General features: G+C 42.1%; 1 protein-coding gene across 1 annotated transcript in view; it reads left to right on the top strand.

The window, feature by feature from the left end:
• Positions 1 to 11,703, top strand: part of FLT3 (fms related receptor tyrosine kinase 3) — a gene marked incomplete at its 3' end in the record, with an annotated part of 140,654 nt that extends 128,951 nt beyond the window's left edge. Inside the window, 7 exon segments of the mRNA XM_082248175.1 lie at positions 2,156 to 2,278; positions 8,048 to 8,159; positions 8,249 to 8,348; positions 8,426 to 8,531; positions 11,591 to 11,623; positions 11,626 to 11,652; positions 11,656 to 11,703. Coding sequence (XP_082104301.1) covers positions 2,156 to 2,278; positions 8,048 to 8,159; positions 8,249 to 8,348; positions 8,426 to 8,531; positions 11,591 to 11,623; positions 11,626 to 11,652; positions 11,656 to 11,703 — 549 coding nt within the window.
• Between the last annotated feature and the right edge of the window lie 1,371 nt (positions 11,704 to 13,074).

The following is a 13,074-nucleotide window of genomic DNA, read 5'->3' as shown; positions in this document are numbered from 1 at the left end:
GGCCAGGGTGGTTGGGAAGAGGCCCTTGTCCAACATGGGCACCCCAAAGCACCCTCCCCATGTTGAGGGCAAGCAGCCTGGTATGGTTCAGGAGGGGGGTGCTCGCTCACCCCCCCCCCTTTCCTGGACTGCCAGGTGCATGCTCGGATAAGGTTCTAGTACGGACTCCACGCCATTTTCTTTTTAACTTTTTGGCATGGAGTTCCCCTTAAAATCTGTACCAGACCTAAAGTGCCTGGTATGGATTTTGGGGGGAACCCACGCTGTTTTTTTCTTTTTCATTTTTACTTGGAGGTTCCCCTAAAATATATACCAGAACCAAAGGGCCAGGTATAGATTTCTTTTGGGAGACCCCACGCCATTTTTCTTTTTAAAATTCTATCATAGTTTCCCATTAACCACTTAAATACAGGGCACTTTCACCTCCTTCCTGCCTAGACCAATTTTCAGCTTTCAGTGCTCATTGGCATCTATGGGAAATATTGGTCAGCTTGACCTGACACTGCTCCCCAACTTTAACATTGGTGTCTACGGGAAATATTGGTCAGCTTGACATGGCACTACTCCGTCTTTAATATTGTCATCTAAGGGAAATATTGTTTAGCTTGGCATGGCACTGCTCCCGTCTTTAACAGTGGCATCTTTGAGAAATATTGGTCAGCTTGGCATGGCACTACTCACGAACCATAAGTGACAGGGACACAAAACTTGGGGAGCACCAAGAGGGGACCCAGGACTACAACATATCCATACATTTTAAAAGTGGGGTATGCCTGTACACTACACTGACTGCACTAAACTGACTGAACACACTATCCTCTAACTACCTGCCTAATCTCCATTGTCACACACTATACAGGACTGCAAGGTAAACAGCAGCCTTATATAATGTGGGGCGTGGACTTAGCCCCTGAGCAATGATTGGGAAAAGGCACCCTGCCTTTGGCCAATCATGGCTCTGACAGGACATTGTGCTGTGATTTGCAAAAGCATACAGGTCAGGTGAATGCTTTGGCCAATCACAAGCACTTAATGCACTGCGATCGCGCAGTGCATTATGGGGCGCTCATCTGCAGGCGAACTTCCCACTGAGCGCCCCGGATGTTTGTGTGTTCAGTGAACACACGAACCCCGATATTTGAGTCGAACATATGTTCGACTCTAACATAAAGCCAATCCTTAGTTAACAAGGGAATTTCTTGCTGCCCATAGTAACCTAAACTAAATTTCCTTTCTACACTGTAAAATGTATTTAGTTGCTATCAGCGTCAAGAAATTTGGTGGTAAACTTTTAATACATAAGACATATACAGTAGGTTGCACTGGCATTACATGTAATCATATGGACCAATTTATTTAAATTAAAGTGGATGAAACCAATCTCCCTACATAAGTTTTATTTGTATATCTGCTGTCTTCAGATTTCTGCACTGTTTAGAAAGTGAACTTCGTGTTAGAATTTTTTCTTCCTTTTCCAGCAGTGGGTGTGGGGTCTAGGCATACACTGTGTGACAGCACACACCCCCTCCACATAGGCAGAGGAAGGAAGAAACATGCAGAGCTGTCCTGTGAATGGACCAACTTTCTGCTAATCTATCTCTATGCACCCACCCCTACACAAATTTCCAGGTGCTTTTATCTCCTGTGTCGGAGAGCTTGTCAGAAGTTATCATGCTGATAACAGAGGAACGGAGCAGCAGAAAAACATGGCTTTGGAGAGAGATAAGTAAACACGTAAACACTACAGATACATGTGCCCAGGTCAGATTTCATAAATGGGGTTTACAGCCACTTTAAAAGTAATAGTCGCATGAAATGCATCAATGTGGTGTCGTTGCTTAGGTGGGGATCCGAATGCAGATCTAGGTAGAGTTTAATTGTGCACAGCCCTCATCATTGAAAAAAACATCAAGCCTCTGCTTCGTTCCTGTGTAGAGAAGCTGCCTATACAGAGAGATGTAGATGTAAGGAAGGGAAGTATTGGCAGCAGTACATGATGATTTACAAGAGTCCACATACCCAGGAAGAGGCGCTCTTTCAGTCTTTCCGAATCTGAACACCAGAAATTGTTAGGAAAGAAAATAGTTTTAATTTGTCTATATTCATGTTACCCATTGTATATAATGACAACTGATCATTCTGTTTTGTTTTTTAGTGCATCCACAGAGACCTTGCAGCCAGAAATATACTCATAAGCAGTGGGAAGGTAGCCAAGATATGTGACTTTGGACTTGCCAGAGATGTAGAAAATGACTCAAACTATGTGGTTAAGGGCAATGTAAGTCGAATGGTTGTCTCTCTTCATTCCTTGTGTTATTAGATTGTGGCATTGCAAGTGGATTGTTGGGGGCCAAAGGAATAAAATGTTTGTTCTAGTCGTTACACTATGCAACCAAGGCTGTGCTATCTCATTTCAAAAAGGGTCACACTGCTGCTGTACTATTTAGGAGGAGTAATGCTAATTCGTGTTCTTTCTGATACGATTTAAAAACACAGTAAAAAACCCTTTCACATTGGCAATGCCCTTATTCATAATTCATGCAGGACACATGAATCCAAACTTCAACAAAACAGTTAAATACATCATTGAAATACATATATTGAAGCTGTATTTCATGTCAAAGGATTTGTATTTCTGTTCATTCAGCCCTCATATTTATACAACCTTACCATAGAGAAGAGCCAGGCTGGTGACCTGACTTTTTGCCACAGCAGTTAGGCAATTCAACCTGGTCATGTCCTTGCCCCCAGCTTGTGATAGGGAAGGAGCAGCAGAACACTGATAAGGTTATCACTTTGTTCACTTTACTCTCTCATTCTGTCAACATTGAATTGTTAGCAAATGTACACTCCTCATTGGCTCCTGGTGCTGTCACTCTCAGTCCTACTCTGAGTGCTGCTGTGCAGGGGATTCCAAGAGACTGACCTTGTCAAATGAAGGTACTTAACCTCCCTGGCGGTCTGATTATGTCAGTATTTTTGAATGACAAAGCGGTACATTGTTTTGCATGGAAATCTGTTGTTTTATATTGTAGGCCTGCAATTCTTAGGAATAAAACAGTAACAGTGAATACAAATATTACTAAATGAATAAATTAATTAATAAAATAAATTAATAAATTAACTAATAAATTATTAATAAAGAAATATTAATAAAAATAAAAGGATTAAAACAGTAAAAGTGCAGGCAGAGCACTGGACAAAGCACTAGGGACAAGACTGAGGTGAAATGGTTTGATACAGTAATGTAATCCTAACAGATTATAATGTATCATGTCATGTTTTGTGTACTTTTTTTAATTTCCCGCCTGGTTCTGCCCCCCTGCATCGCTGCACTCGCAGGGAAGGGAAGACGGATGCCGGTGTTCTATCAGAATACTGCTACCTATCAGATTCTGCAACCGGAAGTGACACTCGCAAAGAAAAACTTTTTGCACATGCACCATGCGTTCCAACATTGCCGCTATGCGTTTCAATAGCTTTTCTAATGTGACAGAACATGAAGCAGCTGCGGACATCTTCTTACACCCACGCAAGTCTTGAATTTTAGATTTATTTTACCAGTAAACTGACCTTATAGACTGAATAACAGTACTACATTTCTATTATTATTGTAATATAGTAAATTAAGCCAGAAACCTGCAGGTAGAAGGTGGCGACGACCATCTTGGTACACCCCGCACTGCTCAGCTACAAACTGATTATATAGTGAAATAGACTATTTCACTCAGTCGCTGTGAAATAGTCTATTTCAGTAAATAAGGTGAATTTACTACTTAAATCAGTCTGAAATTCAAGACTTGGGTGGGTGTAAGAAGATGTCTGCTGCTGCTTTGTGTTCTGTCACATTAGAAAAGCTACTGGAATGCATAGCGCCCATGTTGGAACGCATGGCGCATGCACAGTAAGTTTTCTTGTCCGAACGTCACTTCCAGTTGCAGAATCTGATAGGTAGCGGTATTCTTTTTTTAAATCAGAAAACATCTTTATTGAGAGAAATTCACGCCACCACATGAAAACAGCAATACATGGCACAAGCACAATAACATGAAATCACCATCACCTTATAAAGCAGTATGCAGAGCAAATAAGCCACAACCCCCTTTAAAGCAGACAACCCCCAACAACAGTGCCTGTTACATTATCATTATTACAACCCTCCAATTCACCCCCAGTACATCAAGCAATCATCCCCCAGCAACCACAACCCATATTTACACATTTAAGACAATAAACGGTCCAGGATGAGGTCAGTAGGGGCCATATCCGGGCAATTCAACCAAGCACCCCATACTTTAGAGAATTTTTGTGGAGCTCCCCTATGTTGGTAAATAACCTTTTCCATTCTGAGAGTGCCCCCTATCTGCTCTAGCCACATCCGATAAGAGGTAGCGGTATTCTGATAGAACATCGGGATTGGCCGGAGGACATCGGGGGAGCGTAGGGACAAGGTAGGTTTCACTACAGGGTAATCCCGAGTGTGGCTCGGGGGTTACCACTTTTGGTACTGAAAATTAACCCCGAGCCACACTTGGTATTACTGCCAAGAAGGTTAAACACAAATGTGTGGCTTCAGCAAATTCTGACAACATGTACAGATAAAAACAAGTAAAATAAATAGATAAGTTGAGTATAGATAAATAAATTAGAATTGATCAATAAATAATGGTAAATAATAAAGAATGTTTTTACTGTTTCAAGAAAGTTGCTTAGGATTGAATAACCCTAAAGAAAATGATTGATTAAAAGGATGCAAAGGTTTAAAAGTTTTTTATATCCGTGTGTGTATATATATATATATATATGTGTGTGTGTGTGTGTGTGTGTGTATGTATATCCCGTATATGACAACGGCGCCATCTGTAGGCCTTGGTAATATCTGTCTGTAAACACTGCACCATGACATTGTTTCTATCCTTTTGCTGTCTATGGATATTTTATAAAAGGAACTATTATTACTACTGGGGGGCAGATACTTATGATGAAAGAGCACCATGATACTATCCACCAGATGGAATGTGGCTGTGAACCCTGTGGGAATAACGGGGTCATTGAGTTGTGGAGAGTGCATTGGATTGTCAGTTGTTGTGAAACACTGGGCAATAGGAAGGAGTGGAGAGTTATTTGCAAAAGGAGCTTTTGTTTTTCTTTTCTTTACACACTGTGGAGATAATTACTGTATTATGGGATTTGAGTATGTTTGTCTGAACACACTATGAGAGTGTCAGACCTTACTTTAGAATATTTGAATGTTATAAGTGGCATCACACTTAAGGGGGCAGCTTCTAGTAATTATTAATATTAAACTATATATCATTTAGCTTAAAACCAGGCGTCCACTATTTGCACAATATTTGTCCTTCACTTCCTAACTAAGGAATGCAGTATATTGTATGTCCTAATATTTGAGGATACTGACATTTTTTATTGACTGTGTAGTGATTCCACTTATCCATATAAAGGAGAATAATTTTTACTGCTCATGTGCAGTAAGGTGCCAGTTAGAGATACAAATTGCAGGGGTCTTCGTGATGCAGAGACCAGAACAACGAGGGGTAATTTCTTACTATCTGCCATTCTTGGTGTGAAATCTGCTCATGTGTGTCTTATCCTAAGGCTTTTATCACCATTTTTTGAAAATATGAATATTTTATGTGTCTTTAACCACTTTAATACAGGACAGTTACACCCCCTTCCTGCCCAGGCCAATGTTCAGCTTTTAGCGCTGTTTCATTTTGAATGACAATTGCGCAGTCATGCAACACTGTACCTAAACCTAATTTATGTCATTTTTTTCCCCACAAATAGAGCTTTCTTTTGGTGGTATTTGATCACTGCAAGGTTTTTTTTCTTTTTTGGTACACAAATAAAAAAAGGCCGAAAAGTTTGAAAAAAAAAAAAAATAAAGTGTTTTTGTTTGTTATAAAATTTTGTAAATAAATATGTTTTTTCCTGCACTGATGAGGCCGCACTGACAGGCACTGATGAGGAGGCACTGATGGAGTGGCACTGATGGGGTGGCACTGATATACAGCACTGATGGGCACTGATAGGCAGCACTGATGGGCAGCACTGATGGGCACTGATATGTGGCACTGATAGGTAGCACTGATATGCAACATTGGTGGGCACTGATAGGCAGCACTGATGGGCACTGATAGGTGGCACTCATAGGCACTGATAGGCAGCACTGGTGGGCAATAATGGTCACTGGTGGGTGGCACTGATAGATGGCAATGATGGGCACTGGTGGGCAGCACTGATAGATGGCAATAGTGGGCAGCACTGATAGGGAGGGCACCACGGGCAGGCTCCCTGAGCCCTAATTGCCATCCCTGGTGATCATGGGTGGGCATCCCTGGTGGTCATGGGTGGGCATCCCTGGTGGCTCTACTGGCACCCCCCAGGGTCTGCACTGGTAATCAATGTTCTGATTACCAGCACAGACCCCCCCCCTGTGATCAGTGAGTAATTAGCTAAAAAAAATGCTTCAAACTCACTGATCCCCTGGCTGCAGCACAGATCATCTCTTCTTCTCCTCGTGGACAGGCTCTATGTGAGGAGAAGAAGAGATCAAAGCTGTTTCAACGGCTGTATTTACATTACATGACGGCTGTGATTGGACAACAACTGTCATGTGATCAGGAGGGCCAAACACAGGGCCCTACTGCCAAAACTTGTTGCTAAGTGTCCGAGGGACACAGGCACATCAAGATCGTGCCGCAGCACGTGCCTGCGGTGGCGCAATCTCACTCCTTCTGCAGGACGTTCGGGAACGTCCGATCAGAAGGATGAGACTCCCACCCGGCCGTATATGTACAGTGGCCGGGTGGGAGGTGGTTAACCACTTCTGGACTGGAAGATTTTCTCCCTTAATGACCAGGCCATATTTTGCGATTCGGCACTGCGTTATTTTAACAGACAATTGTGTGGTCGTGCGACGCTGTACCTAAATAAAATTGATGTCCTTTTTTTCCCAGAAATAGAGCTTTCCTTTGGCGGTATTTGATCACCTCTGCGATTTTTATTTTTTGCTTTATAACCAAAAAAAGAGCAGAAATTCTGAAAAAAGAAAAACAATATTTTTCACTTTCTGCTATATAACATTCCCAAAAAAAAATGTAAAAATCAAAATTTTTTAACATTTTAGACCAATTTGTTTTCTGCTATATATTTTTTAGTAAAAAAAAAATCACAATAAGCGTATTTTGATTGGTTTGCGCAAAAAGTTATTTTGTCTACTAATTACTGGAAAGATTTATGTAATTTTTATTGTTTTTTTATTTTACTAGTAATGGCGGCGATCTGCGATTTTATGCGGGCCTGCAACATTGTGGCGGACAGATCGGACCCCTGACTGACATTTTTGACACTTTTGGGGGGACCAGTGACATTACTACAGTAATCAGTGCTAAAAATATGCACTGTTACTGTAATAATGACACTGGCAGGAAAGAGGTTAACAGTGTGGGTGATCAAGGGGTTAAATGTGTACCTAGGGGCATGTTTCTAACTGTGGGGAGGCATGGCTTGTGGAATGACCATAGAGACCTGTGATCTTATATAGAAGGATCACAGGGGCTCTATGATCATTTCAGGGAGAAGAACGGTCAGCTGTGTTTACAACAGCTGCCCGTCTTTCTCTCTCAGCGGGGAGCGATCGCGGGAGTCAGGCGGCAATCCAATCAGAGCCGCCTGACCCATGCATCCGCTTCCCCGCTGATGACCCCTAGCTGCAGGCGCGCAACCGACGTAGCCCTACGTCATTTTGCCTGGGAGAGCCACCCTGCCACAGTAAATACACAGTGTGTGGTCAGCAACCGGCTAAAAAAGTGTATAAATTTGCATGAATTGCACATGTGTTTAGGTGTGGGTTTATGAAAGTGTATGGGAAATCTCCGCCAACAGGAAAACTGACAGCAATAAAACCTTAAAAGAGACTCTAACTCTTCCTTGCTATATGTAAAATGAAAAAAATATTTTGGCTGGAGTTGGACTTTAACCTAAACCATTCACTAAGATTGTATTAATGTTTTTGTTCCACCAGGCTCGCCTACCGGTTAAATGGATGTCTCCAGAGAGCATTTTTGATGGAATATATACCATTAAAAGTGATGTTTGGTCATATGGCATATTGCTTTGGGAGATATTTTCACTTGGTATGACAATTATTTTTACAGATACAGTAATTCTATGTTATATTATCCCTGTGTTCCAGATTTAAATATCATATTTTCATCCTTAATAGGGGTAAACCCATACCCAGGCATGCCAGTCAATGCAAACTTTTACAAGCTCTTACAAAGTGGGTTTAAAATGGACCAGCCATTCTACGCTACGGATGAAATGTGAGTAAATAATGATAATTGCCCTCACTCTCAGCATCTGTTTTCTTGAGATATTAATTTTAAAACATTTCCCGCAGATATTTTCTGATGCATGCCTGCTGGGCCTTTGATCCTAAGAAACGACCATCGTTCATAGAAGTGGTTTCATTTTTGGGATATCAGATTTCAAATACAGAATCCGTGGTATGTCACATTTTCAGAGAAGGGTCATTACTGCTATTACCTGTGGTTAGTCACCACCTTTGCTTTATTTTCTTTTTTTTAATTATGAAGGTTATAGGTCATTGTTTTTAGAACAGGTAAAGAGTTGCCTTACTAGTTAATCAATTCTTCTCACAATTTGGCCCTACTTAATCTTACTTTTTGTAATGCAGTGTTAATTTCATCAAGGATAAGGTTTTCGTCAAAGTTTTTGTCAGCGGCATTTTTACAGTGACGAAAACGAAAGAAAAGTACAGCACATGTTCTTCCACTGACGAAAACTATGACGGAAATCAAATCTGTTTTCATTAACGAATGAAAATGGGATAAAAATATGAGGCGGGGACGTTTACCCTCGTGAACTAACTGCTGGTTTTCACGGAGCTCCGCCTGCTTCCGTTCCCAGCAAACAAGCGATTTGAAGCGACTGTGTGCACTGTCCATGATGACTGCCAGAGACCAGAGCAGCACTGTGCATTACAGGCAGGTCTCCTGAGTTCCGACGAGACTGTCCCACTCCCAATTCCGGACTCACAAGAAGACCACTCACGTCCAGAGCAGAGAGCAGACTGTGAGTGTGTAGTACTGGTGTATATTACAATTATAGCAGTCCTGAGGCCTCCCCCCAGACCACCGTCAGTCCAGAGCACTGTGTGTGCATTATTACAGGCCTCCTCTGACCACTGGCAGTGACATCCAGGGCACTGTGCATTACAGGCCATGCCTCAGACCTGAGACCACCACCCAGCACTGTGCAGCATTACAGGCCTCCTCTGACCAGTGACCACCAGCATTGCAGCGTCCAGAGCACTGTGTATTACAGGCCATCCCTCAGACCTGAGACCACCATCCAGCACTGTGCAGCATTACAGGCCTCCTCTGACCAGTGACCATCAGCATTGCAGCGTCCAGAGCACTGTGTATTACAGGCCATCCCTCAGACCTGAGACCACCATCCAGCACTGTGCAGCATTACAGGCCTCCTCTGACCAGTGACCACCAGCATTGCAGCGTCCAGAGCACTGTGTATTACAGGCCATCCCTCAGACCTGAGGCCACCGCCCAGCACTGTGCAGCATTACAGGCCTCCTCTGACCAGTGACCATCGGCATTGCAGCATCCAGAGCACTGTGTATTACAGGCCATCCCTCAGACCTGAGACCACCATCCAGCACTGTGCAGCATTATAGGCCTCCTCTGACCAGTGACCACCGGCATTTCAGCATCCAGAGAACTGTGTATTACAGGCCATCCCTCAGACCTGAGACCACCATCCAGCACTGTGCAGCATTATAGGCCTCCTCTGACCAGTGACCATTCGGCATTGCAGCGTCCAGAGCACTGTGTATTACAGGCCATCCCTGAGACCACCATCCAGCACTGTGCAGCATTACAGGCCTCCTCTGACCAGTGACCATTCGGCATTGCAGCGTCCAGAGCACTGTGTATTACAGGCCATCCCTGAGACCACCATCCAGCACTGTGCAGCATTACAAGCCTCCTCTGACCAGTGACCACCGGCATTGCAGCTTCCAGAGCGCTGTGTATTACAGGCCATCCCTCAGACCTGAGACCACCATCCAGCACTGTGCAGCATTATAGGCCTCCTCTGACCAGAGACCATCGGCATTGCAGCTTCCAGAGCACTGTGTATTACAGGCCATCCCTCAGACCTGAGGCCACCGCCCAGCACTGTGCAGCATTACAGGCCTCCTCTGAGCAGTGACCACCGGCATTGCAGCATCCAGAGCACTGTGTATTATAGGCCATCCCTCAGACCTGAGGCCACCGCCCAGCACTGTGCAGCATTACAGGCCTCCTCTGACCAGTGACCACCGGCATTGCAGCATCCAGAGCACTGTGTATTACAGTCCATATGATGAGTTTGGAAATTCTATAGAAATGCTTAAATAATGCATTACAATTTAACTAAACACATTCATTTTTAGATTCACTAAAATTATTTTATTCAACTAAAATATACTAGAGATTTTAGTAGACTAAAATACGATGACTAAAATGGGACCAAAACTAAAATGATATTTTATTCAAAGACTATGACTAAAATTAAATCAAATGCAGATGACTAAAATGGGACTAAAACTAAAACGGCATTTTAGTCAAAAGACTATACCTAAAACGAAATCAAATTTCAATGCCACAATTAACATTGTTGTAATGTTCTGAGTTCCTGAATCCCAAAATATTCCACAGACTTCTTGCACTACCACAAGATAAACAATATAGACTTGTAAGCCATAAAAAAACTAAGGCAGATAGCAGTATAAAGATATACTAGAATACATTTTGAACTCCAAACTTTTAATTAATATTAAAACTTTCATAACTAAAACTAGCAAGGATAACTGTACTTTTAAAACACATAAGCTCTTTTATTGATTCCAGGAATATCAAGCAACTTTGCTATATACTGTATTACATTGTTGCCTTTAATCAAAATGCCTATACTGCAATGCATTTATGTATTTATTGAAGATCACAAGCTGCTACAAGCAGACAGTCTTTACATACAGTAATCTAAGTCCTACTCATTTCCCCATGCACAGTATACTTGCACATTGTGGCAAAATTACCCCCTCTGGTTATGAAAGATCTGTGTAGATTCAGTGCCCATATCTTTTTTCTTTTGCCATTGGCAGGGCACTAATGATGTAACCTCCACACATGCAGGCTGGAGTTTCATTATCCTGCCATCCAACTTCTACTTCTGCTACCAAAGACAATATACAGTATAAAAAAATATATAGTATCAGACAGGTAAATGAGTATTTTGGCTGACACTGACAATGTCAAATGTTAATTTTTTTATGGCAAGAGACTTCAGTTCCACTTTAATGTAAACCTGTGCTTAGAAAAAAGTGTCTGTATACAGACCATAATAGTAGATACCTATCTATGCCTGCATGTCCCAGTAGCTTCATACTGACACAAGTAGGCACAGCCTAGTGAGCTGAGTATAGCAAATTCACAAGCTATCAAGACTTTTTCTAAATTTATATTTCTTCTTTTTTTTCATGTAGCTTTATCAAAACTCGAAGAACATCACTGATACCGTTTGTACCAAGATAACAGCCAGCGGAAATAACATGGATCCTCAGTCTGTGCTCACACCTCTTATATAGCTATACAGTAAAAGGGAACATTCAATATGATTCTGTTTGTAAATATTTTTACATTAAAGGGACACTATCACTTTTATTCAGAAAGCCGCTCAATTTTGAGTATGACTGGAAGGTTCATCTCCATCCCCTCCCGAAACACACCCGCTATTGAATTTCACCCATCACTGGCTTAAAGCTGAGCTCCTCATAGGAGGGGAAGCTCCACTTCTTTGCACATCCTCCCCTCCACTGCCACATTTGGGAAGAGCGGGTACTTGGTTTTGACAGATCACAGGTCCCAGAAGACTATGGAACCATTCACATTAAGAAGACATTTTAAAAATGACAGATCCTCTTTAATACCATATTTAACCCTACCCTCTGATCATATCCACACAGTGTTATTAGGAGGGGGGGGTTTACCATTAAACTATTATTAAACCCTCACCATTTTTAGTCTAACAAACTGAGCTAAATACTATAAATATTTCCCAGTAAACCATTTGTTAAAATTCTTACCCCACCCCAGTACATGCAGCTTACATCTTTCTTTGCTGCTGGCTCCTGCTCTCATAGTGCTGCTTCCCTGAACTTCTAGTCTTCACATGCAACAGTTAACAGTTGGCAGTGCAGTCTTCAATCAGTTGTAGACAGTAAGAGGGGAAGAAGGAGGAGCAGGGAAGTGCCTTACCATCCTAGGCTACAGGGCTGTGTGTTTCTATTGATGCACAGTGTGTAGGGAGACACAACTCTAGTCCCTGGCATGCCGTCAAGAACGGCTCCATAGGATGCTGCAGGAGAAAGGAGCCACCCTGAAACGGGGAACCTGGGATGGTTTTCATGGCACCAGCCTAAACTGTAGGGATTAAAAGAAGCTGCATACTCAGTAAGTAATTATATCAACTACTCAAAGTGCTTAAAAACTAAGGGTTAATATCACTTTAAGCTGGCTTTTACAATGAGACAGTGTGGTCAAATATACATGAATAAATGTGTGTGTGTGTGTGTGTGTTTGCTCAATCAAATAAATTATAGAAGCAGTTTTAACAACGATAGGATCACTTTAGCATTTCTTCTCTAAATATCATTAATTAAAGCGGTGCTCAACTGTATCTGAGAACCACAAACCAAAAACGCTATTTATTTCATTTTTGATATTCTAAGTAAACTCACCCATCCATCCATGTCTCCATGCATTTTTTGTATGGAGAAATCACTTTGGAAGAACATCCCCCTAGCATATCTAGCAATGGCCATCTTGAGTGTTTGCAGATGATTCATGTAGAACTTACTTCCTGGAAGCCATCTGCCCTTATCTCAGGCATGCAGGTAGAAAGCCATGTTTAGCTGAGAAAGCCCTGCCAGATAAAAGGAAAAAATGCCCATGAAGACATCCTGGGTTG

This window comes from Pelophylax lessonae (genome assembly GCF_965119305.1).
Source record: "Pelophylax lessonae genome assembly, chromosome: 2".
In the NCBI taxonomy this organism is placed as follows: domain Eukaryota; kingdom Metazoa; phylum Chordata; class Amphibia; order Anura; family Ranidae; genus Pelophylax; species Pelophylax lessonae.
Note: the sequence above shows the minus strand (reverse complement) of the source record. Positions and strands in the feature narration are given on the sequence as shown.